The sequence below is a fragment of the Falco naumanni genome, chromosome 9, assembly GCF_017639655.2.
Source record: "Falco naumanni isolate bFalNau1 chromosome 9, bFalNau1.pat, whole genome shotgun sequence".
Lineage (NCBI taxonomy): Eukaryota > Metazoa > Chordata > Aves > Falconiformes > Falconidae > Falco > Falco naumanni.
The window spans coordinates 20,720,678-20,747,666 of record NC_054062.1 but is presented as its reverse complement, the minus strand read 5'-3'; the positions used below and the strand labels follow the sequence as shown (position 1 = coordinate 20,747,666).

Here is a 26,989-nt window from a genome sequence, read left to right as displayed (position 1 = left end):
AAAGCCCCTTTCTAAAGGGCGAAGCAGCAGAACACACAATGAAAGTGAATCACAGCTGCCAGAAGGGATGCCAGGCAGCAAGCACTTATAATCAGAAAACTGTACTTACAGATCATTCGGAGCCACTAAATTAAATGATCTCATTCTCCCCTAAAATACTCTTCCCTTAGCCCCTCCCCAGCATTGCCTGTGGATTACTCAACCACATTTAAAATGTGACTTTGGGGGGTTTTTGGTCAGCAGTTGAATAGCATAGGGCCTCTTCGTGCCATTCACTTTCCACGCACTTTTGTTTCTGCCACATACAACTCTGGCATTTGCAGACTGACCTGCCCACATGAGCACTTGGGATGGCAACTGAAAGATTTTGCGGATCTGCTGTGGCTCCGTGGTTGGCTTGCCTGCCTCTTCAGGCCTCCTTCTTTGGGAAGATGTCCCACAGTTGATTCTCAAATTTGTCTTTGTTTCACACAGAATTTTTTTTCTAATTGTACATTGTTTACTTCAGAAACAAAGACTTGGAAGCTGCGCTGATGTGTAAATGGAAGAGCTGATCCTACATCATTTCACGCAGAACTGATCCTGCTGTTACTTCATTCCAGTGCTGATTTAATTCACTGTGTGGATCAGTGTTCCCCTCCTTCATACTCTCTTATTCAGGAGGCTGACGCTTTGATATGCTCCTAAACAACTCCTTTTGTTTTCCAGCTGTGGCTTTCCCTATTTAATCCCTAGAGTGGCACCACATATCTCTGAATGTGCCATCAGAAAAGCTAGTGGCAGTGGATGCTGACAAGAACCTGTCTTGCAGTCATTTTGGGGCTTCATCGTGAGTTGTTTTTTTTAGGGGGTGGTAATGGTGTTGTGCGGGTTTTTTAATGTTTAATACTGCTAATCCTGAGAGGCAAATGGCTCTCTGGCTTTGGAAGCAGGTTAGAAGAAGCACAGTTAGAGCTCAGAAATGCTCTTGTGTTAGCCCCTGTTGGGGAGAGGTGTGTGCATCAGCATCCTTTTCCCTTTGTAAGTAATCCAAGATCATAAAAGTACTCCCTGAGACCGCTCAAGTTTGAAACTTTCCATGTGCTTTTAAAAATCTGCTCTATCTGCAGTTCGAGTGTAGAAAAAAGGAGATAGAGAGAGAGACAATACTTCCTTCCCTGAGTTCTCCTCCAGACAAAAGCCCATCTTTACAAGTGCTGTGGTCTGGTTCAGTGTAGGTATGTGAATGGAGGCTGTCCTGCCTGAGCAGGGGCTGGGGCTTGCTTTTCCATAGCACAGGATGGGGGAGGTATGTCCCTGAAGGTGTCCCAGCTTCCTTTATTTTTCAACTATCCCAACCGAATCAACCCTTTGAGATTCGGAGATGAAAACGGCTGTGTAAGAACTGAATAGTGGTATTATTTTTACCTCCATCAGCTGCAAGCCTGCAGTTTTCTGAGGAACCCTCAGAAATGGTGAATCAGCAAAATATGTTTAAAGAAAAGTTAGTTACCCTGAATCCACGTCTTTTCAGGCCTTCTCAAGTTGAGTGCTGCCAACTCTTACAACTTCATCATGAGTCTCCTGATACTTTGTGCTCTGCTAAAGCTCGTGCTACCAGACACAAGCCGTTAATTGAGAATCTCAGCTTTTCTGGTCTTTTTTCAACGTACTTTTCCAGCTCCCATTCTGATGCAGGAGTGCTTGCAAATGTAACCAGTCACAACCTGAAGGTTCAGACCCATGAAAATAATCCCAATTAGAACTTCAAAACAATCTTTGGAGGGTTTCTAAGTCAGTATCAGTTTGAGATTCAGATTTTTACTCTGAGTGTTCCGATTCTGAATTTGAATGTTCTCTGATTGTGCCCTTTTTGGGAGTAGATCAAACGTTTTAGAGACTGGTATTGTACAATTAATTGTTAACAGGTTTTTAAGCTACATTCTAGCAAATGTTGAAGTTGGTAAAATTCTGAGTCACAGAAGTGATCTCGAGGGTTTTCTCCTGTATGAAAATCAGGATGCGAATACTTCATTAAGATGGTGAGAAGAGTGATCAGACTGCAAGGTATAGGTGTGACAGTTTTCATTAAAATGTCGAGATGGTCACTGTTGTTACGTGCTGCTTCAAATATAGCAGGATAGCTGTCTTTGGCATCTTTTGTCTGTGACCTCAAAGGGCTATGTTCACATTAAAAAATGGGTCTTGCACGTCTGTCTCCCATCAGAAACGCTGTACCAGTCACTCCAGATGTGAATTCCCAGGGCCCAGCGCCTTGTTTTTGGTTACATCTCCACATGTGAGATGTGGAAAGCTCCCACGCTGTGGCTGCACCTTTTTCTTTTGCAGCCTCTCTGCTTTATTCTTGCCACAGTCCTGGCCCTTCCAGGTGTGGAAAGCCCAGATGTTTGCAAGGGAAGGGGTGAAGTGGCTGCAGGTCCCTCCAGCCTCCTAGGCGATGTCTGTCTCACCCCTAGCATGCTGGTGGAGCTCCGACCTGCAGGTTACTATGGTGTGGCAGCGGCTGTTGCCTGGCTTCCTCAGCCTGCAGTGGCCTAGGGGGAAGCCGTGCCCACTCCTCACCCCACCAGGACTGTGCACGCTGCTGCGTTTGTCCCACTGATTGACCAGGGGCTGTGAGCTGGAGGCGAAGTACAAGGGCAAACCATCATCACCTCGGTGCCTGGGTGGGCACAGAGCCATCACCTCAGGGCCTGGCCACTGCCACCTCAGGGGCTGGGTGGGCTTAGAGCTGTCGCCTCAGGGCCTGGCCGCTCCTTCAGGGGCTGGGTGGGCACAGAGCCATCACCTCGGGCGTGAGGGCACACAGCCATTTCCCCGGGGGGACTTTGGGTCCCCACGCGTGGGGCCCGGAGGGCGCTCGCAGCCTCGGCCGGGGAGGGGGGCTGCTACCGGCTGGTGACCCCAGACAGCCGCCGTCCCTCAGCGCTGGGCGGCAGCCGGGGAACTACATTTCCCAGCCCGCCCCGCGGCTGCGCTCCCGCGCCCCCCCGCGAGCGCCGGGCAGAGGTAAACAAAGTGGTGCGCGGCGGCGGGCGCGGGGCGGGGCGGCCTGAGGGACCGGTCCTGCCGCGGGGCTGAGGGGCCGGCTGGGCGGGGGCCGAGGGGGTTGGAGGAACCTGGCAGGGCCCCGAGTGTGGGTAAATCCGGGCCGGGGCCGGGACCGGGGGCGGGCCGCGGGCCGGAGCGAGGGTTGCGGGTGGGGGCAGCCCTCGGCCGGGCCGTAGGGACGGGCCTGGGTCAGGAGTCGCTGCCGCCTCGCTGCCCCCCCGGGGGAGGATCCCGGTCCTTCCTCCGGCGTTTCCTCGCGCGTTCCCTTGCCGCCTCCGTGCGCCCACCCCTCGCCCTCCCAGGAGAGCCGCCCCCCCGGGACGAGGGGGCTGTCGGTGCGAGGAGGCCCGGGGGCTGGGGAGAGACGGCGATCCCTCGCTCCTCCCCCCCCGCAGCCGCCCCCGTTTCCAGCGGCGGAGCTGGGAGCGTGGGGACGGAGGGGGGCCTGGGGCTGCGGAGTGCCCCGGCTGCCGGCCTGGGGGCCATGGAGCAGGTCCAGATGATCAACATCCAGCGGCTGCTGGAGGCGGCTGAGTATCTGGAGCGAAGGGAGAGAGGTAATGGGGGGAGGAAGGGTGCTGGAATAGCGGCCCTCCGTGGGGGGAGCCGGGCTGGGGTCAGAGGTCCCCGCGGAGAGGAGATGACCCTGGAGAAGGGGATCAGAGCGAGTCCTGGCAGGTGGGCTAGCGGTAAACCCCCGGCAGTGAGGGGTTTGGTGAGGGACAGGGCTGGTGGGGCCTCCTGGAGGCGGTGGCCGAGGTGGAAGGTGTCTGCAGAGAGGGGGAGACTGAGGTGAATGCGATTTCTGGAAGGAAAAGTGGGCATCGGTGTGAAAGTTTCCCACTGGGCAAGAAGGATGGTGGCGGGTGGTTCTGGCTTTGCAGAGACCTCGATGGCACAGTGAAATACACCTGGTTTGCCTGGTTCAGATAGCTGGGGCAGGAGGTGAGAGATGAGGTGCTGTCTGGGCTGTCATGGTGTTTTTTTTGATATTTCCAGGTGTTTGAGTGGTGGTGGCCTTCTTCCAAGGCTGGCAGAGCCTTTTTACTCCCCTTCCTCTCTCTTCTCCACCTCCCAGTCCACTTCCCTCTGAATACACCCTCAGTCATTTCCCTGAGCTGTTGTGGTTAAGGGCCTCCCCAGCTAGGCTGACGAGTTAGTGGTTGGTGAGGCCTGCCTGCAGACTACTTGTTTGGTTGTTTTTTTTCCTTTTTTTTTAATAACCCCTTTTTTTTAATGCCCTGCCTGTTGATTCTCATGCAGAGTGCGAACATGGCTATGCCTCGACCTTCCCCTCAGTTCCAGGTCCTGGACTACAAGACCCAAAGCCCACACGGAGGCTGAGCCGGGCAAGAAAACACAGCGGCAGTGGCAGCAATGCAAGTATTGCCAACAGGTATGATGCGGACAGGAAAGCGTGGGATGCAGGGCTGGCCGGGAGGATGAAGCTGGGGAAGAAAGCTGGAGGCAGAGGAGTGAAAATTACCCTGTGGGGAAAATGGTAAGAGCCAGCACAGGGGGATTCAGAGCTGGGACATAAAAGTACAGCGTCCATTCTGGATCCGTAGCCCTGAGAGCAGAAGGGACACAGGGGAGCTGTATCTGAAGTGGCACTGCCAGCTGACTCTGTGCCAAGGCTCAGATGCTGCAGAGGGAAGGGGAATAGGGAGATCTGTTCATAGGGTTTAGGGAGGAGGTAGGCAATAGCTATTTCCATTATATACAGCTGATGTCTTTGCAACCCAGAAGTCACTGCTTTTAAGGGACAGTGCACATGCAGCCTGGGTGCTTTGGGATTGTAATGACAGGCATGATTTGAAGCAAGGAAATGATGTTTTGAAACTGATCCCCTACAACAAATGGGAGAGAGGGAGATGACTGGCTGCTATGTACAACGTGTTAAAAATTCAGTTCAGAAAACGAAGCTGTCTTTCACTCTGCCTTCCAGGGCAGCGGGATTTCCCAGATTTCTGATTGCTTGGTAATTGTAGAACTTCATGGTTTTGACACTTATCTTACTATACAATGACATGTTTCTTGGTTTCTTAAATCTAGAAGAGACAACAGGATTAAACCTATCACTTGGTGCTGTGGTAGGATCTGCTTCTCCCCTCTCATTCCTGTTTTTTTTGTTTTGTTTTTGTTGCCTTCTGTAGAATTGTTCAGACCTTGTTGAGACCTGGGATAGAAAAACTTTAGAAACATGAAGTATAACTTTGAAAAAGCAATGGCAATCTTGTTTTTACTGCACCAAGGCCTGTGCAATCCATAAAATGGTGGCAGGTGGCTCAGGTGATTAAAGCTTTCTTAAGGCCATTGGGAAGGACCTGTAAAGGCCTAAGGGAAAGGTGCCTTTGCTTGCAGTGATTCTGCTTCAGCAGCATTTGATAATAAAGGTTGTTTGAAGTGATGTTAGGACACCTTGCTGTGGGGAAGTTTTCTTCATCAGGATCAGCATATCCTGAGCTGTTTGTATGCTGCATATTTGTATTTGTTTCCCTCCTTCATCCAGCCTCTCCTGATTTCAGGGCAGTTATAGCCCTTTACTGTTTCCCATGAACCAAAGTCCCAAATACCGGTGACTTTGTGTTGGGAAGTGATGGCAAATGCTGAATTGTGATTTGTATTTTTCCCTCTAGGTTTCTCACATACTATTTTTTCATCCCACACCTCTTTCTCTCAAAGGCCTTTGTCATGGCAACCTGCCCTTCTCCAGAGGAGTGCTGGAAGCACATCCCCCTCAGGAGCTCCTTAACACCGAATCCAGCAGCCTGTAGGCTAGAGAGGGATGCAGAGCACTCCCTGTCCCTGGGGCCTAGGTGCTCAGCATGCCCTGCTGGCACAGAGCCCCCAGGCACAGCTCTCACGGGGCACCTTTCTGTGCTGAGACCAGCCTGCTGGGCCATTTAGCATGACAGGCTGAATATATTGATGTGAAGGGAATGGCAACAGAAGCAGAAAAGGTACTTTCTAGTCTCATTTAAAACCTTTGTTATACAAGGAATACTGAGGCCAAACTGAATCTTTAGAGTGAGTGTGTTAGCTAGTGCGTTGCCTCCCATGCTTGTTTTGGACTCAGGGAGTGACCAGTGTCAGGCTGGCTCCAGGCAGAGACCAGAGCAGGTCTTTTGGGTGCTCAGACCTTACATGCACGGTTGGAAATGGAAGTTTCTCTTAACACGAGTCATAGCAGCTTGTACTTGCTGTAGGAGATAGCAGGCCTTCCAGATGGCTGCAGTGCTGGGAAGTGACAACTGTGAAGTTCAGGGTGCCTCCAAATTCACTGCAGTGTGTTTTGTGTGATGCTGAGTATAGCATCAGCCTTGTTTAAGGAAGGCTCTGTATCATCCCTTCCTGTTAAAATCAAAGGAACAATTCAGTAAGTCCTGTCTAGTGGAGTTTGAATGGACTTTGAATTAAATATCAAACCCTTGATGAGGGGCAAAACTTACATTTCATGTGTGGACAAGAGATTTTCTTGGATTGCTTTTGTTTCAAACTGTTTCATTAGTGTAGAGAAATTATGCATTTAGATCTTGAGCAGATCTTGTTTAAAAGCCTTTAAAATTGTCTCTCAAGCAACCCTGACAAAGCACAGTTTTGTTTATTTTTTTTTCTTTTACTCATATATTTTTAGAAATTGACAGGTGTGCCTTGTTGCTGGTCCTTACTGGACCAAATAATCCATGATTCTGTGGTGCAGGGTATTTAAAGAGCCTAGATGCTCATTAATTTGTAGTTTAAATTCAGGCATTTCCCTTCAGCATTTGCAGCCCAGACATGACAGCTATTTATTCCTAACAGGCTCTGTGCTGTCATGGCACAGACACACAGAAAGTTCTGAGGAACAGGCTGCCCAGCTCTGGGTGGCAATGGTGGAGCAAGTCTTATTCTTATAGAACTATGATGATCACCTAGTCCCAGCAAAATAATTTTTTTCTACCCAAAACAGGGGTGTGCAGATAAGAGGGAAAACATTGCTTCATTATTTCTAGTTTACATGATGTATTTTTAAAGAACAGTATTTTGGCTAAGGTTCTCTGTTCTTACGTCTGTCGCACTTGTGCAACCAACAGCATGCAGATTGCTGCAGAGGGTTCCCCTGTGCAATCCTCAGGGCATTATCTGTGTGTATGTGTAGTGTTTCGCCTGGGTATTTTGAAGACCTAGTATTACAAGCTGTGAGTTAAAACCTGAATATATTTAAAAATATGTAGTCTTGCTTTAGTCAGGGATATTTAGGTACTGAAAATCACCCACCTGCAAAAATATGTGGAAAATCATAGTCATTGTGACCTGGAGTTCATAATAAGCAAGTGAAACTTTTTTTTTTTTTAAAAATCTCATTTAACGCATAGCTAAAAGCAAAAACCCAAGCAAATCAATTAGCCAACCCGTATTAAATTAGAATTTAATTTTGCCTCTTCTTTTAATTCGCTCTTGACAAAAGTATCTTCTGGGTTTTGGACTGGGGTGAAAAATTAGTAGAGATTTATTGTAACATACAGTATCGTTTGTTTAATGTTCATTCCTTCTGAAGACATTTCTGGGACAGAAGCTGAGTTCTGAGAACTTACTAGAGAAGTGAAGTAGTCCATGCTGGGAGTACAGTTCCGTGGGTACATTGTTGCATGCAATGTCACTGGAAACTGCTCTTACGGACTCTACATACGCAGTTCTAAATAGACCCAGTTATTTGAAAGGTTCATTATCGTTTATTAGGATTAGACTGGTTTGATATTTATACGTTTTGGAAATAATTGAGAAGACTTTTTAATCAATTTAAATTGTTGTGTCAGCAGGAAATAAAATGAACAACAGTGATGTTAAATGATCCCCCCCCCAATACAGTCAGTTTAATGAAGTTAAGATTTATAATGGAATCTGAAATGAGGTTGCAATATTAGATTGTCATTTGTGTTTTGTTTTTATTTAGACTTTCAGGCATGTAGAAAAGCCTGTGATTTTTTGGTGTGATCCTGGGAATATGCCAGGCACCCTCCCAGTGGTGCTAGGAGCCCTCAGCTCTCCCGGGAGGCCTGTGTTGTTAAGGGTACTCAAAGAATCTATTGCTTAGTTCCATGGGGGAGGGTTTGATTTCTGTCCAGTTTCTTTTTCCTTTCATTTTCCTGTCTTCCCATTATCCTCCCTTGTGTCTGAGGCTGCTTCCCAAGGGCCTTTCAGACATCTACAGTCTGGTAGCAGGTTGCCTGCAGAGCTTGGAATCAGCAGCTGTAATGGGCATGGTAAGGCATTTTGGACATGGTATCTTGAAAATCTGGGTTTCTTTGCCCTTCTGGCTATTCTAGTGATGCAGCTCCTCATCTTCTCTGTTGCAGTGTCGTCTGCCCCATTTGAAACTTTTTTTTCCCCACTTCTAAACCCCATCCCATGGTTTGGTGCTGAATCTTCTCTGTAGCCCTCCATTCTCATAACCCTTGAAGTTGTTTCTTGAGGGTCAGGACGCAGACTGTGCTATTAAACCCTCAGGTACTCTTGGCTTTAAGCTTAATTTGCTCCCAGTGTCCCTGAGCAAGGATTAAGGGGGTGGGGTGGGGGGAACGACAGGTGGGTGTGCATTAGGTACCTCAGGTGCTTTAAGTGATGGCTTCATGTGCCACAGGTTCACAGACACTGGTGCAGAAGCTGAAAGGATGTGGTATGCGTAGCTGCAAGTCAGCCTTGGCTGGCTGGTGCACAAGAAGGCCTGATTTACCAGAACAGCAGTGCTGTGCAGCTGTACTTCACTGTGCAGGGGAGGAGTAGGGGGGCTGGTGAACACTTGCTTAAGCACAGTTTTAAATATATCTTTTCTGTCAGAGGAAGTTCACTGTTCCCCCATTGTGCTGATAACAGTACCTGGCAATTTTCAGTCCTTTCTACGGCCTCTGGGGTTAGGACAGTGATGTAATTCTGATTTTATTGGGGAAGAGGAGGTGCAGGAGGTTGAATGCTTTGCCTATTTTCTGTAAGGAATTCCTGAAAGAGCAAATCACTGTGTCAGCCTGTGTTGGTCTACTTGTCTGCACAAAGCCCTTACCCCTTTCTTCATGTCCCAGAGAGCTGGTCTCTGAGGCTGCTTGTTGACAGCTTTGCTGCTTCTTAGCCTCTCTCAGTTGTTACTTGTTTCTGGATGATACTTTGTTTGCTTGTGGGCTTTTTGTTTTGTTTTGTTTTGTTGTTTTTTTTGCTTGCTCTCACACTGGATCACACCTTACTCCACAGCCAGTGGGAGTTGAGTTTTGACTCGCTGTGTGTAGGTGGATTAGAATCTGGCCCTTGTGTATGTAATATGCTGGGGATAGAGACTGCTTTCTGTCTCAAGCCTTGTAGTGCCAGGGAGCTCTATTCATGGCTCAGGGCTTGGCTTTGCTTCATAGAGTACAAATCCACATGTGTAAAACAGAGAATGGATGAGATTTGCTGTGCCATGTTTTGATTTATGCCACGTTTTGATAATGTACAAACAGTGTGATTACTGTCTGGAATCTTCATGCTGCTGCTGAGTTTTTGACTAGAAATAGTTGGAGAGGAGATCTTGCCTTCCACTACAGAGTATATACAGATATACTAGTTAATTTTTCAAGAGAGGAAAACTGGACAAGGCTGAGCTGTTAAGGACTGCTTCTTTGTTAGGGATGTTGAGAGGGACTGGTCAGCAGTAATGACTATAGTTAGGTGTGAGCATGACTTCTCTTTGAGAAAGCATAATGACAATTGGAGTGTTAAACTGGGAAAATGGATTGCTTGTTCATGCATGAGAGGTATATCACCCTGGGTTAAAATCCCACTATCTTCTGTAGGTTTTTACTGGAATACAGTTGATCAGAGCAAGTTGACAGGTAGGGCTGTACTTAAATAACTGTTTGGCCTCAGCATATCCCGTCTGCCCATTTGATGGAATTGGCCCCAATGCATTCTGCAAGTGTAGACAAGCAAGTTGCAGTGATGCTGGAGTTTCTGAACCTGCTGGCACTAAGTTGTGCCTCTTCTTGTCTCTGCTGATCTATGTCGGAAGCTGATATCCTGCCAATGATTTGGGCAAAAAAAGTATACCCCGTGTAGGCGAGGTTTTGTATGCAGTGTCTTCTCGGTGATGCTTGGCTTTGCAGGACAACCGGCAGGTTACCAGGCAAGACACAGGCAGTGAGGGTGAACCTGGCAAATGGCATGAGAAGCATAAACCCAGCTCCCTGGGGAGGAATGAAGCCTCCAGAAGTGCTAGGACTGAGGTAGCAGTTTCCATGGGGGAACACACTGTGTTCCCCTTTGTCACCCTGTTTATTTTATAGGCCTCCAAGTGAAATGATCCTGCAGAACTGCAGTTCCTGCTTTCCTTTGTGTATTAGTAATATAGCCATGCATAGGGAGACCTGAGTGGCAGGGAGTCTGCAGAAACCCATGATTCTGGGCTGAATTTATACTTGGATGCCTTTGGGAAGTGTAAAATGCAATTTGTGGTCTCTTTAGACTGTCTGAGTTGTGCAGAGAGGCTTTTGTGTAAACCAGAAGCAGGCCCAGTTGTTGATGTTATCTGCAATTTAGCTATAATTCACTGCTGCAGCATCTGTCTGCTGTGAATTGTCACTCTCTGTGGCTGAAGGCTCATGATCCTTCTGTCCTCCTGGATTTGGAGGAAGCCTCTACAGGAGCATGCTGTTATGCAGCAGTGGGACTGTTAGTCAGGGCTTATGCTTTTCATGTTGCAGCACTCTGTCCAGGTAGAGCTGTACTGCAGCTGCCCTGGGCTGATTTACATCACTGATAGCAGCGTTGGTGCAGTGACAAGAAACTTCAGATTTTGGTTCTTAAGTTGTTAGTCCCACCTTCTAGAGAGATTTGGTACCCTAGGATGGTGGGGAGGATACTTGGGCCAGACCTGGTCATCTCTTCTTGGAATTCCCTCATTTTCTCTTCCCATCATATTCAGCGTACAGCCAGTTCTCTGGTTTAAGTAGTATTCCTCGTCTGTCAGGTGTTTTGTTTTCTTTCACTTCTCACCACCTTTGTATCTTTTCTGTGTGATGCCTCATCCACAACATATGCAGTGATTTATCCTTCATGCTTTTGTTTAACCTGACCTGATCTTTTGCTTGACAGTGAATTGGTTGTCATCTGTAATGTTGTTTCCATCTGCTCCCCTGTTTGTAGGTAAGACTGACTTTTTCCTTTCTCGCTCCTGGCTGAGTTTTTAAATCCTTTTCTCTTTCTGACCCAAACAGACCAGTTCATCTCATGCTGGTGAGTTAATTGTCTTGGTTTTTGGAGCTCCTGCTGTTGATCATCTCCTGATCTCTTCTGACAAACTTCTGCCCAAATTCAAAGACTGGCTTCTGTTTGTTCTCCTCTTGAGAGTGTTGGCCTCTACTCCCTACCCGCTTTGAAACAACAAAGATAGGATTTGTTTTTGTTGACTTATTTTGGGCTCTCTTGATCAGAGGCTGTGGGTCTCTGGGGCTGTGCACTTGGCTGGCCTTTGCCTGGATCTCTTCTCTATGAGGCACTGTCTTGTTGATCAGCTCAGAGGGAACAGGCCTGCTTTTTCCATCGTGCTGGATATATTCCCAACTCATTTCTTTGCTCCCTACTGTACTTCCATTCTTTGATATGAAAGTGATTTCACTTCAGTTCTGTTGCTTTATGAATCCAGTTTGAAGTAGCCTAAATGATTTCCAACATCATCTTAATTACTTGTTTATACTTGGTTGCTTGCTCTGTGACAAGCAAGCATGTGGACTGAGAGCAGTTTTTTCCCCTCAGTTTTGATTAAAGTTCCTCTGCATAAAATAGTCGATTATTTTCTGAACACTTCTCATTCATCTCTTCCCATCTGTTACACTGTCAAGAAGGGAGAAGTTACGGGAAAGGACAAATGACACTGGGATTGCAGTTGAAACTGTTACTCCAGTGGTCATTGCCCAGGTGCTTGGGCAGCTGTAAAGCAATGTATAAACATGGTGAGGTAACATGGCACTAGTTCAGGTTTGTCTTTAACAGTTAGGCTACAAACTGCAGCAGTTTGTGAACTGCTTCAGAAGTAGTTTGGCCATCTGGGAGCAGTGGGAGGTAGCCACCTCACTGCCTTCATGTTAGTTGCTACTGCTTGTGAGCCAGAAATGTACGAACAGAAGAAATCGGAGTTCTTCCATTTTTCACAGATCTCGCAGGTGCTAGATGAGTGTGTCCCTGTTCACAAAATAAAACCCAAGACAATTGGACATCTGGGTTCTTTTCCTGATGTTCTTTCAGCCCATGTAAGTCTTTGTGCCTCAGTTTCCCTAATACAGTGTGTTGCTAACAGTAGTGTTAATGTATTTTCCTGCTTTCAAGTATATTTCCCCTCCCTTTATCTCCAGGCACAGTATTGCAGCAATATAGTTGTAACATGAGAGATAACTAACAAGTCTAAATAGAAGTGAAGAAAGTCTGGGCTGGCCCACAGCCATACAAATGCCATCAGTTTCTTTTTAAACAAAGTGGGTTTCAGTCAGGTGGTGTTTACTCAAAAAGCCTCATTTTCTCCAGTGCATATGAAGGCAGTTTCTTCAGGTCAGAAGATGTGTGTTGCAGAGAAGTACGTGTTCCCCAAGCAGACTGCTGCTCTGCAGATGACATTGCTAAGGCTATTTCTGGATATGACCATCTTCCTTGAAAGGGTAATGTTATGTGTGGGAAGAAGCATGGTATAGGGCAAAGGGCTGGCATGCTGAGCCCTTGGATCATTTCTTGAGTCTGCTGCCGAAAGGCTGCAAGATCTGGGCATGTCAGATGACCTACATGGGTCCTACCATCTGTACGTTACATGGTTCTCACCATCTGTACATTGGGGTAATGTGCATGCTTTTCTAATCGTGTTTTCAGGAAGCAGAATCGGTGTTTTGGAGCTTGTGGCAGTTTTAAAGATGATGAGACTTAGGATCCTATGTTTTCTAGGCAGATTTGAAAATTGCCTTCTCTGTCTTTATTGTCTTCCTGTGAGTCACTGCAGTCTCTCTGCTGTGCAGGTACCAGCAACTATGATACGGGTTATTGGTGTGGCCTTGGAAGAGACTGAGTCCCTGACCATGCAGTGAGACTCATGGAGCATGCTGGAAGTCAGTGGGGCAGGGACTGCACAGAGCTTTCTGCAGTGTCAGGCGTTACCCTGCTCTGTCATATGCCTGAATATTCAACAGAGAAAATTCCATTAGCGGAGATATTAAGGTGATAGCAGGGGATGAATGAAGTTTGTGCCTCATTTTACTTAATTCATTTTGCTTCGAATGATCTGCTTATGATGCTCATGTAGGCAGGTTGTCCTTCCCAAGTAGCACTTGGGAGAGACCTGGGGAATATTGCATACCTGACATTAGTGTGAGGAAGTGTCTGTATTTTGCTGTCCTCATTCTGTGCCATGCTCTTCTCTGTTCATGGGGGAGCTTGGAGGGTGCCATGGTGAAGCTACCTGACATTTCTCCTCACCAGGTCATGGAAAACATGGTTTTGTCAATGCATTAAAAAAAAAAAAAAAAAGTGTCAAGATTCTATCTATGAGAAGCTCAAACTCCCTTGCATCACAGATCAGACAGGAATCTTGCCTTGGTTGAGGCAAATAATATACTCTTTCCTGACCTGTGAGAATCTGCCTGAATTCAGCCAAATTCTAAATCATTATAGAAGATATCAGCTGCTGCATGTCCAAGGGAGGTGGGCTAGGGTTTCTCTATTGAAGTGGCTAAGATACCTCCCAAAATGTACATACGTTGGCCTTTGTGTTTGATCTGTGTGGACGAGCACCTTCTGATGTGGTTGACTGTGGGCTGTGAAGGGAAGGAGGTGGTTTCTGAGGGACCTTTGCTCACTTGTCACAGAAGTAGAAGGCAGACGAATGGAGCAGTGAGTAGCATATTGGAGAACTCACTTCACTCCTAGCCCCTGTCAGCAGCCCTGTGTACATTCAGCAAGTTGCTTTCAGCCTGGCTTGTCATAGGAGATCCCCAAATATCTATTCCTCATATTGTGATTATTTTTTTTTCCAAGAGATGAGCCTGGGATCTGAGTTGCGGAAGTGCTGATGATGCACAGGGTGCCAGTGGGAGTTGTGCTTTGAACATGTAAAGTGGCCCAGAAAACCAGGCCCTTGGGGGTCCTAACAGGCACTCAGAGGTACAAGAAGCTGCAACTTTTGATTTCCCTGTTTCTTAGCTTCCAGTTCGGAAAGCAAGGATGCTTGACAATAAATGTGCTTGTGAACTGCCTAGCCACTGCTCTCTGTGAGCCTGTCGAAGAGCCTGTATGGAAACCACCAGCTCTGTATTCCGAGCAGGGCTTGGCTTGAGGCCACACGTTGAACAATGAGGAGAAAACAAAATATTGAATAGCTGCTTGTTCAGCAAACCCAGTTCCTCTTGGCCGTGCAGGGCCCTGCGTGAGGGAGTATATGAGGTGGGGCAGTTTTCCCTTAGCGCTGGGGTCTAGGACCAGCCTCTATACATAGGGTCTCAGGTGGTACAGGGGGAAGCCCACACCAGCACACTTGCTCCCAGCCTGTATGGTGGAGAGCAGAGCCAGCTGGGGACTTCTTTGCTATCCCCAGGTTGCAGTTCCTTCCCCACCTGAGGGGTATACCAGCTGCATCTATCAGATGAGTTTTATCAGTAAATTAATACTACTTTGCTCTTGGCTGCCATTTTAGATTCTTCTCTGGCACCTCATACAGTGGTGTCTGAGAGTAGGGTTGGCCCACTTGGCAGACAGTGGGCAAGATATGAGGACTGGTTTAGGTTTGGGCTGTTGTTGGTTGGTTGTCTTTTTCCACTTTCCCACTTGCAGCTTACAGTGATTATGTCATTTTTTCTGTCTTTCACCCAAGAATCAGGTGGCACAAATGTCCTTGTTAGATGTCTTTCTGGGATGTCTGAGAAGAGCAACCCACTGAGACAAGCCTTATTCCTGGTGTTCAGGGAACCCAAGTTAAGTACCCTGCTCTGGCACAGGCTTTTTGTGTGATCTTGCAAAAATAATTTAGAATTTCTCTGTGTTGGTGTTGCCCCCTGCCCTGCATAAAAAGTCTTAGGGAAGAGTTAATTCCTGAAGTGTTGCAAACAGAAATAATGATTATGAGGAGCAGGTACGAAACTGAAAGGGGCTGTGTAAATGCTGTAGGTGGCTTTGAAGACATCTACTTCTTCAGTGGATGTGTGCAGTGTACCTTTTAAAGTTGTTTTTGACTGAGTTTTGCAGGAGGCTTTCAGGATGCTGTGTAGAAACCCCCCAGGGGTAGGTAACTTTCTGCAGCTGTGAACTGCATGAAGGAGCTCTGTTCCCCTCATTAAAAAAAAAACAAAAACAAAAAAACCCAACAAAACAGACTATGGCCATTTCGTCTTTCCCAAAGATGAAACACAAACAGATGCCAGTATGGCTGTGTCCACTTCTCTGTTGAAGCTGGAGAATGTGAACTTTGGAAAAGGTCTGGATTATCCTGGGAAACCAGCTTTGGTCAGAGCCTTGGGAGGAATTGATACCATGTCCATCTATGAACAACAGAAAAACTAGCCAGAGCTTGGGGCCAGGTTAATCTATTGCATTTCTGTTGACATCAATGAGAAGGTAGAACAGTCTGTTCTGTCTCCCCACTTCAGTTCCTCATGGAGAAGCATTTATTCTGGATCTTGGGGCCAGACAGTGTAGGGGAAATAATGGAATAGTAATGACTACGATAACTTTTGTGTCTAGTATCAGTTGGAAGGAAACCTTTTGTTAGATCAGCTGATACGCAAGGCTGAGGTGAGGCTCTTGTTAGACTTGAGGCTGGTACTTGCAAAGGGCATAGGAACGGCAGCAGAAGAACTTCTGCTCCAGCTATGCCATCTCCTTTTCAGCTGCATCCTGCTCCTCACTGCTGGAGCTCTTGGCAATGTTGAGTACCATAAGCTGCTGTACTGCTATGGCCTCTGTGCAGCCCTCTGAAAGCCAGGCTTCTAGGCCTCCCAGAGACCAGGTGGGTTCACAACTCCTTTAGAAACTCAGCCCTTGAGCATCACCATCTGGGCAGAAAGATTTGACTCTTGCATAGCTATCATTTGTCTTGCCATTGGGCTGAAAGCCTCATATGGTGCTACTGGTAGAGCTTCTCCACAGGCTTCCCAGACTATGGCTTGTGCAGTTGGTTTCATAGACTACTTAGGGTGTTGATCTACTGCTACTTGAAAACCTGGCAGAACACTGGGGTTCTTCAGCCAGTAAGTTTTGTTTTGTGGACAGAGGTGGATTTAAAATTGAAAAAAGCTTCCTTTTCATTTGTTTTGTTTTGTGGGTCGTCTGTTTCCAATGGGAGTGATCTCTGAGGAAGAACTTGCATAAAAGAGCAAGCAGTAATGTAGTTCACTGGTTCCAGGAGGGTTGATTGATCTTGGCTTGGGGAATGGAAGAAGGCGTTTCCTGCAGGGGAATTTGGTGGCCAAGTGAATGGGTGTCAACAGAGCCGGAAGGTGGGAATGGTCTGTAAAATGAAGAATGAGATTGTATGTGGTATGATAATGCTTAAGCAGCAGAGGGGGCTGAACCTGAGTCAAGTAAAGACAGAAAGCAGTTGGCTTGGGTCTGTGGCTGGATGTTCTCGCTGTTTTGCTATACTTGATACAGGTAACTGTGCATTAGTTTGCACAAGCTAATGGAATATTTCTTTTTTGAGTAATCTCTTGTTAAAGCAGAGTGGGGTGAGTGAATTTGGAGGAGAAATACTGGCTCTGTGTTTGCATCTAAGACATATATTGGAAGAAGTAATTTTTATTTCCCCTGTCCCCTTTACCGGGCAGTTTATGGCCAGCAGCATCACCTGACCCACCAGTATTTCTGTTGTGATGGAGATGGAGCTCTTGGCGTCCTGGGCTCCTCTGGAGTCAGGAACTGGTGCCAGATACAGACAGGAGGGTGACCAGGTACAAGGAGATGAGAGGCTCACTGGATCTAAATGCCATCTTGTATCACACAGGACAAGGACTCCGATTGCTGTGTTTTCCCAATAGAAAATAGTTACCTCACTAAACAGTCAAACCAAAATGCAGATATGCTGCAAATGCATTTGTTTGACTATTTATCAATATTAAATGTGTAAACCAGAAAGGTCAGTTGTGTTTAATGTCATGTGGCAACTTTGTGATTTTTAATTACAATAAAAAAACCCAATGACAAATGAATTCAGTGCTCTTTAGAGCTTGTTCCTTCCTGATGCAGTTTGTTTTGTTGGCTTACCTGTGCTCAAGCAAAGTTTGGCTGCCTCTGCCATGGTAGGAGAGATTTTATTTAAATAAATGGGATGAAGTGACAAATTAGTTACAATGTCTCAGTCTCTGGGGGAATTCGGTGTAGCTTAATGCTTCAGCAACATCTTGTTACAGTGTTGGATGGCAAGGTTGCAGGGAGAAAAACAGTAACTGGCGCAAAAAGGTTGTTGCATCTGACCTTAAATTAAAGTGACTGACAATTGCTACTTCCCTGTTCCTTCCTATTTTGTATGCAGTTTCAGGTATCTGGGGTAAAGAGTGATAAACTTCAGTTTCTTCTTTTTCAGCTTTTTGTTGTTTAAAATCTTGATGGGGACTGCTCTGCTGTTTTTGTTGTTTGCTTGGCTCCTTTATGTTAAGCTTCTAAAAATTTCTTGATCTTTTCCCAAGCTGTTCTCAAAATGTAGTCAGCAGGCTCCTCCTCCTAAAATCTAAAACCCCAGATTTTAGGAGTAGTTATCAGTTTGGGTGTGTTACATTTATTGTTAAAGAACTGACTGCTATAGAAACATTATTTTTTATATGAGAACCCTGCAGATGGCTTGTGCTTGAGCTCCTTTTAAATTGAAGCTGAGGTTTTGAGCAGTGCTTGGCTTTTTGTTTTCTTTTCTGAACATGTCTATACCTGTGTGGCTGTCATTTCAGCTTTGCAGATGGGGACAAGGTCCTGCTTGCCCTGTCTGCCTGACAGTGGGGATGTGAGTTCCTCTGGTTTGTGGTCCGTGCTCAGCAGTAGTGTCCTGATTTCACTGGTCGACATAGGCTGTGACTATCAACAGCAGCAAAGCAACATCACACTGAATGCACCGATCCTTACTGTTGTAAAAGCAGAGTATTACAAGTAACCCTGAAATGTTCCCTTACTGCTGCAATAGTTACAGCTGTGGTGTTCATCCTGTACCCATAAAAAGCTGGTGATGGTGTACAAGGATGGAGCTTTGATTTCAGTCTGGTGATTCTCTCTAGGTTTTCACTTGATGATAAGACCAGCTCAGTTAAAGAGGTTCAGTTACATTTGTTTCTTACCTGTTTAAAAGATTTTTTTTTTCCTGAATGTAGTATCAATAGAGGTTCCTGTACTTTTTTCCACTTCACTGACAGCATTGTCCTTGTTTAACTCCAAATAAATCTTAGTAACGTGTGCAACACAAAGACAAGGGGAGAAAATTAATCTCTAGATCAGGAGCTACAGAAAATGAAATGAATTATGAACAGAAGAGGGAGGGGATTTTTTCTCTATCTGTTGTCCAAGCAAAGGGAAACGGGCACAGAAAATGAGTTTGTGAATGGTGGTAGTGGTGCTCAGGTTTTGTTCCTATATTTAGATGAAAGCAAAAATAAAAACTTTTCCAAATATCCCCAGTAAGATTAAGAAAAGCATAGGTGGTAGGTAAGAGAAGTAACATCCCCACAGGATTCATTCAGCATTTCTGAGATTCTTTCCTTTGCCTTCAGCTTCGGGAGGGGGGCGGGGGGGGGGGGGGGGGGGGGGGGCGGGGCAGCAGCATTGGGGTTTGTTTTTTTCCTTCCCACAGATATAGTTGTTAAAAGTCACAGCATAAATTTCCTGACTTGGTGAAAAGCCTGTGACCCCTCTCAGTTGTCTTGTTCATCAGAAGGCAGATAGGTAATAAAGAGTCTCCTGTGTGAGAGGAGTAGGGAGAACCTGCTGTTTTAATTTTGTGCACAGCAGTGGGCCAAACTTTGTTCTTTCATTGCTGGCCTTTATAATTGGCTCGATATAATATAGCAATTCAAGCCATTGCATATGTCTGGCTTTATAACTGCTAATGTCATAGCCAAGAAGAGTGCAAAGTCTCCTGCAGAAACATACAGTAAATAAGAACAATAAGTATGTTCCAAAGAACATACGGGCAGTAGCTTTAAAGGGCCTCAGCTCAGCCCTGTTGGGTTAATTTGCATCCAGGTTGCCTGGACAAATGGATTTTGTTGATTTAGACTCCATGGGGAATGTGGGTTTGATTTGGAGATTTTTCTGGACTACATGTTATGTTCATGTGTCTGATTCCTGGGAACCAGAATTAAGACATCCTCGCTTATCAGGAGGGAAGGATTTACTTTGGGAGTTTGCTCAGCTTTAGGAGTTCGGCCATAGTGTGCCTTGGCTGTAGAGTATCCCATATCCTGCTGCACAGGGTACCTTGCACAGACATACAGTAACATTTTGTTTTTCCTCTGGCCACCCACAGCTCTCAGCCATGGCTAGCTAAGACTCATTTACCTTGTTTTTTGCAGACATCTGTGGTTTATTCGTCATCTTCAATGAGGTTCTAACACCTGTTAAGCGCTCCTCCTCCCTTTTTTTGGAGAAGCGTTTAATTATGACAGGGTTTCCCTTGGAGCACATCCTCCATTCAGTTCCCTAATTGTAGAATTCTCTGTGGGATTCTCCAGATGGGGGATAGAGGATAATCTTCTCAGAGCTCCGGAAGAAATGTGATGCCAAATTACAGAAAATAGATCCTTTTTATTAAGCTCTTGGGCTCCTTTTACTCTTATTTTAAGGTGACCTTCTGTTAAAGAGAAATGTTGGATAAATAGCTATCCTTTTTAAATAATCCTCAACAACCTTACCTGGGTTACTAATAACATCGTTAGACTAGAAATTCTGAAAGGATTTAAGCTTTTTTTGCCACTTGTGCTGTCATCACAGAGGCAAGGAGAATGAACTTGCCTGTTTCCCTTTTGTTTCTAGTTAGTCTCACTTTCAAGCTGCGAGCTCTGAATGAGGGAGTGCTGGCAGTGTGCTCGGTGTGGTGGGCAGGTATAAAGACAAAGCTCCCTCCTTTGTCAAGTGGTCACGGTGCCACTTTATGGGTCACTTGCTTTGCTGCAAGCTGGTGCTGTGGTGATGCTGTTTCAGTCCCTGAGGGTTTTCCAGCATCCTGGAAGTGCCACCAATGTTTGCAAACATGGCAGTACTGGCCATCCTGTTTTGTGCCCAAGTGCTAGGCATATCTGGTTCTACTAAGTCTGTTAAATCCAGCACATTGACCGCTGAAAGGCTTCAGGGGTTGTCCTTACAGAGCCAGTTCTTCTGGAAGGTTCCCGTGGATTTGAGGTGCATAAATTAATACTCCATGAGCTCCTGTGTTAGCAGATGATACCAATATTTTTACAGGGTGAACGGAGAAACCAAAGCACAAAGAAACCTAACTGCAGTCCTGTAATGGGTTGGTAGCAGGGCCAGAAGTAGTCTGGAAATGGCTGACTCTGGTCTCTTGTAGTCATTGCCTCTCCTCGGGATTTTTTTTGTGTTGAAGTTTCTAGGAAACTTTTTCTGTAGCACTAGTAAGGGTACCAGCTTTGCACATAGCAGGTAAATAACGGAGGGGAGGAATTGCTATTCAGCAGGGAGGCTGAAGTTATAGCTATAGAGTTTAATGTATGGTGTTGGTCGTCTTTATGCTGTGATACACAGCTGGAGCTGTGTACAGCTTGCAGCAATTGAACTTTGGTGCTGAAAGGTCAAAGGTGGCTAATCCAAATTTTTGTTTATCTTCCAGGTCTACGCACAATGAACTAGAAAAGAACCGGTAAGTAGCTAATGAGCTGAATTCTAAGAAATGCAAGCCTAGTGAGTGTAATGTGCTTTAACCTTACACATGCAGGTGCCGTTTGATCAGCTTAGAGAGCTGTGAAAGACCACACTGCATCACGTAGTTCTGTAAGTTCGGGGGGGGGCGGGGGGAGGGAAGACACAAAAAGATCTGGAAAAGAAGCTTTGGTTTTGGTTGGGGTTTTTTCTCTCTCTGAAAAGGCAAGAAGTGACCCAGTTTTGGACTAATCTGTATGCGGAGTAAATACTGTTCTTCTCCTGACACAGTGAAATCTGATTGGGGCACTTTCCATACATGAGGTTGCTACGGGATCAGGTTTCTTGGGCCCTGGGTAATACGTGTTACCATGATCCAAAGGGCAGAGCCCTGTGCTGTACACCCTCTCCCTCCCACCCCGCTGCTGGGCTCTGATAGTCTGCAGCACAGAAGAAAATGCCATTGTCTAGAGGCTCAGAGGTCTGGCTAGCAGCGCTCCTGTGGAGACTGTCTTCTAACCTGTTTTAGGATTGTGCCTGTTTATCCTTGAATCTGAAGTTTTAGCAAGCCTTGCAGTTTTGTTGCTTGGCTAGCTCTTCTATATGACTCAACCCTTTTGTAACAGGAGTTAAAGTAAGATAAATACCATTGAGACAGGGGAGCTAGTTCACACACAGATCAGATTATCACCTTCCATTCAGGATGTTGTAGTTAAGTTTAGAATGAAAACCCTGACACAACCTTATCTTGGCTCTTCTGTGGGATTTTAGGGGGGCTGGGGGTGGTGGTGTCTGTGTATTTTGTAGCTGATGGAACAAAGGCAGTGCTCTGGCCAGCTACTCCTATGAAGAAACCCCCAGGATGGGAAAACTGAGTTCTCAAATCAAATAGTTTGATCACCTCCTCTTAGCAGCCATCATTTAACAAGGAAGGACTACAAGGATGGCCAAAGATACAAGGAGGCTTCAAGCCAAGTGTGTATTACCATTCAGGCAAGATCTTCCCATGTAGCTTCAAGGGAATCAGAGCAGAGTACCTCATGCATCATGTTGCCCCCAAGTTTCCCCCATACCTGCCTCCCCCTGGCAGCAGCAGTGCTGGGAAGCAGCTTGGCCTTTGCATGGTGTGGGTGTTTTCTTCGAGGCTGTGCTTTTACCTCCTGGTAGCTTTGAGGATTTACAGAGTTGTCATGGTCGTGTCTTTCTGGGGTGATGCAGGGACATTTTTTTTCATTTGGGTTATGTTGCTCCCTGAGTGTCAACCTTTCCAGTCCCAGGTTGAGCTGTGTTGAAAAGTTTTGCCTCCTGGGTTTTCCAGTGCGCTCTACAGTTTTATTTACTAATGAGGGAAAGAAAATGCAGTGCTTGGGACTGACCCAGAACGGATGGTGCTTTTTTTCTCCATGACAACAGTAAACCATCACTAATTTTCAATGTGCTTGTTTGCATATCTAATTGTTACTGCAAACACTGCTTGCCCTCAGTACAGCCTTAAAGCAGAGCTGTCTCCATCTTTCCCTGTACCAACTGGTCTCACGTTGGCCAGGTTTGCATGGATATGTGACCATCTTTTTCTACCCTCAGGCTTGTGGAGCAGGCAGTAAAGTTTCAAACTCTCTGTGGGTGAGATCTCAGCAGCTAGCGTTACATACTTATTGTCCAGCTAAGGACTGGCAAGTATTGATGAGTTTAGGATATGCCTGATACTGGCTATTTGTGTGAGTCGAGGAAGCTTCTGCCCTGATTCCCTGTCTTTAACTGAGGGCAGTAATGCTACCTTGGGTGGGGATATCGTGAGGATTGACTAGCCCTTTGATATATGTACACATTACTAGTGAGAGGAGCATTGCTACCTGTGCTTCCCCTTACGCCACCTTCTTCTGAATGTTGACAAGCCGTTTGCTTGCTACAGAATTTGTCTTTGCATTCCCAGTTGATGTGATAGCTTACTCATCCTCTCCTTCCATCTCATTTATTCTCCCTAGTCCCTACCTGCTCCAGATTGGAGACTCCTAACCATCAGCCTTCTCAGCAAGGTCTTTCCTCCAGGGCTTCCCATTCTGAGGCACTGTATTCCAGGTCTGAGTCTCAGACATGGTTTTACAAGCCCTTGGTTTGCATCCTTCTGGGAAGGGCACACACTGGATGACATTGGGTGGTCTGTACAGAAAAAATCCTGTGTCTGGGATCTTTGATAGGGAGCCTGCTGCTTCTGGTTTGGGATTGTTTGTGTCTTAATGCATGTACTATGGCCTGATCAGCTATGCACGTCTGCAGATCCAGCTAGACCCTGTAGTGACTATGCTAGGTTTGCAGTGTTTGTTACCGACGTCTTGGACAGTGAGTTTCATACCAGAAGCATTTATTTTCAAACTCCACAGCAGTGTTTTCTGAGTGAAGGGGATTGCTTCCCAGTTAGATTTTCACCATGTTTTATTTGCTGTGTCGTTAAGGTTGTCAGTGTCTCCAGACTTAACTGTTGCAAAGATAAAAGCCGTGATACTAATAGCTTTGTGGCTGGCAGGTGCTCATTTTCCCTATTATCTGAGATTATTCCTTTTGAATCTCACTGTTATCTCCATTATTGACACACAGTATAATTTTCAAAATTGTCCGCTATTAGGTCTCTGACTCTGGGTTTTCCGTTCTCGTCTGTGAACAGCAGCCGCCTTATGTTCAGTTAAATTTTGTTTTAACCCATTCAACAATTACACAGTTTCTTTCAAGCAGTAGCAAGAGAATACTAGAAAACCAAAATGTTCTTCTCCTCCTTTTTGAATATGCAATTTAACTTGAACTAAATATTGCGGCGCTGATGATGTTTCAAAGTATCAAGATTAAGAATCTTGTACCCCTTTGATGTAAAAAAGTAACTAAAAATACATTGAAAAAAAATAAAACAATGTTTTAAGCTCCACTCCTTTATTTAGTCTTGAAATATTTCATGAACACTCCAGTGGTTCTGCTAAGGAGCAGTTTGATTTGGTACCAAATATTAGCTGTAATATTTAAGTGACTTTCTGCTTTGATTTGTTTGGGTTTTTTTAATCTGAAAAGATTGCAGTGACATTTATATAAGGGGCTTTGTTTGATTTATAAAAGATTAAAGTTAATTTATAGTTATTATCTGTCACTAATCCTCATGTTGGAAAATTGTTTGTGTTTTTTATTTAATGGGTATGTGTTTCAGTTTATCTCTGCCCAGAATGAGTCATAGCTTGCATTTAAACAAGAAACCAGTATTCTGCTTCTCATCTGCTGCAAGGTGTAACTAAACCAGAACTTTTTAGTCTTTTAACACACCTACCAAAAAACTTAAGCAACACCCCATCATTTTTTAAAAGAAAACATGATAAAGTGACTGAAAAGTGGCTGAAAGATGAACTTTGCTAGCGTAATATTTTCCTCAAAAAAGGATAATAAATAAAATTCAGGCTGAAGTTAAGAGATGTGTGATATACGGATATCAGAATTAACTGTTGTCTGTGAACGTTTTGGACACATACCAGTTTTGGAAGGATGTCGTCAGTGTGGTATTAAGAGAAGGTACACAGCACTGAGATAACTTCCCTGCTGCTCTGTGAAGTGGCAGTTCTGTTAGGCCAATATGGTGGTGGTGTCTGTCAGAAAAGTTGTATCTCCTGATAGAACACGATAGATGTTTGTAAAGCTATTGATGAGGTTAAAAAATACATGGTTTTCTGTATATCCTAGATTGATCCATTTGGTTTTGGTGATGATTGCATTGTAATACAGCAGGAGGAAGACAAAGCTGAATAAATGGGTAAAGAATGAGTTATTAGGGCAGATTTTTCTTATGGTAACAATAATTTAGTTCAAAGAATAGATAGACTCAAGGAGGGAAAGAGACCGTGGGAGGATCACTGAAATTAGAATTTTCTGAAGATCTCACGGAATTTGTGGCTCTGCAAAAAAAAAAAAAATTGAAATGAAAATGGACGAAATCTAAAGGATACAAAACTCCTTCTAAACCAAGTTGCTAAAGAGTTGTGTTTAGTGTAAAAGCACAGAGTGGTGTAAGATCCTTTTTCTCTGATAACTTTTGAGATGATCAGAAGCAAAATGAAGAACAGATAGCAATGGTCAAGTACTGTGTTTTTCAGCCTTTCTGACTGTTACCAGGAATCCCCGTCTATCTCCTGTGATTCCCCACCCATTCTCTCTTTAACATGACTTTATTGCAATAGGGTTTCTCCAAAACAGTTTCTCACGAAGAGCTGTTATGCTAGGTTGCATATTTGAGGTAGCAGGTGAGATAAAGGAAAAACTCTACTGAACATTTAGGAGAAAACCATGACCTGGGTCAGCTTGCACTAAAACATGGGGCCTTTTGAGGCTCTGCAGCAATTGCACAGTTTGGTTCTGTTTCTTTAGAACAGAACTTTCTTTTGCAAAATGCAAGAGAAGAGGGAGGGGAAAGCAGTTAACAAAGGGCATTTAAATAGTGCAGACATGCTGTCTAGGCTGAGAAAGGTAGCGGGAAGGGAAATGAAGGTGTAGTGAATCCTTGCTACTCTGAATAGATCTGGATGATTGTGCTTTTTGTAGCGCTATGTGTACTTGCCAAGGCAATCTGGTCAGTGTTTGTCTTGAACCAACTAATCAATGTGGTGTTGAGTTCAATGCTATTCATCAGGAGAGCTGGAACAAGAAACTATTCCAGTAAATTTCATTTGGTCTTTGGAGTAGGCTTTGTTTTCATGTTAACTTCATGTAGCAAACATTGACAGTACATATTGTTTTCCTCATTAATAAAACTTGGAACCTGTGATGTTCCCTGCAGCAGTCAAACAGTGTCCAACACAGCTGAGCATGTATCTTTCTTTGACACATCCAAAGGTCAGAGGATGCACTGATCCAACTTGCTCCTTGTGGGAACTGTAGCTAAACACTCCTTGTCTCCATGGCCAGTACAGAAAAAGAGCTGGAGGTAGCTAGCTGTCTTCAACTGTTGCTTGGATGACAGATGTCTCCATTTTCTGCTGGGTCTAACGATTTTCAGCAGGGCTGGAGCATGTTCCTCTGATTTAGATCTGGATAACTTACTATGCTGCTGTGCCTGTTTTTGCTTAACCTGGAGAGAGTAAAGCCTGTAGTTTGTGCAGTAAAGCTCTCGGAGAGGTGTTCTTTCCGGATATGTTCAGGCTCAGTCATTGTCATTTAGTGTAAGTCTGCCTTTTGCTATATTGCAGTTATTTCTTTGCATTGCTCTGGGAACTTGCCAGTCAGATGCCATAAAACTGGGATTGGTCTCTGGCTGACACCACCACACTTGTACATGCGAAGTGCCTCCTCGTGCAGAAGTAACGTTTCGATTCACTTACAGCTGAAAGTCTACAAAGGCTTTGTTTCACGTTGGCTGGGCAGCAGAACATTTTGAACTCTGAGTAAAGCTGCTGAAAAGGGACAGTTAGTCTCCATGCCAAAATTCAAAGGAAACAAAATGATCCTCACTTTGTTGGGAGTTCTTTGGTACTGCTTGTATTGGAATTGATAGTTTCAATATGATAGTTGTTTTTTTATTCAAACTGATACAGTGAAGAATGAATGCCTGCCTGCCTTCTTTTCTGCTCCCAGATCTCTGCACCTCCCTTATGAATCCAATAGCAGTTGGAGAAAGAAGAAGAAAAAGAACAATACTACTGTTTTGGATAAACTGTCACAAAGCAAAATGTTTTTGTCTCAACAATGTTGCACAATAAAATCACTGTTATAAGGCAGTTTTCAGAAACAGATACTTATCACAAAGCCCTTCTCAACTAAGATGTGTTTTAGGGACGCTGTCTGATGTGGTTTTCTCCCATAGTGTAGAAAATTGTCAGTGCAGTCTGCTTGGCCCTGACATAATGATCTGATGCTAAGAATCCTTTCATCGTCTTGCCTCCCAGAAGGAAAACTTTAGAGGAAACCCCCATCTTGGAAAGAAACACTCTGCAGTCAGGCCTCCCCACTTACTGGCTGAGTTCCTTTATTCAGTATCCTGTACTTAAGATTTCCAGAGCTATGAATAGAAGAGGTATCAAATGGTGTGTTACTGGTTATTTACTGCTTTCAGGGAGCCAGGAGGGGGTCTGGTAGCTGCTGTGGATGTGTA

At 45.1% G+C, this 26,989-nt stretch overlaps 1 protein-coding gene across 2 annotated transcripts in view; it reads left to right on the top strand.

The window, feature by feature from the left end:
* The window catches only part of MXI1 (MAX interactor 1, dimerization protein), a 57,365-nt gene that overhangs the window by 6,767 nt on the left and 23,609 nt on the right, over window positions 1-26,989 (top strand). The window contains exons 1-3 of one of the 2 annotated variants that reach the window (XM_040607568.1): window positions 3,138-3,608; window positions 4,315-4,447; window positions 20,846-20,875. In XM_040607568.1, coding sequence (XP_040463502.1) covers window positions 3,536-3,608; window positions 4,315-4,447; window positions 20,846-20,875 — 236 coding nt within the window. In that variant the 5' untranslated portion in view covers window positions 3,138-3,535. Of the gene's footprint in view, window positions 1-3,137; window positions 3,609-4,314; window positions 4,448-20,845; window positions 20,876-26,989 lie in introns of those variants that run through there. The other variant, XM_040607567.1, reaches the window with a different exon arrangement.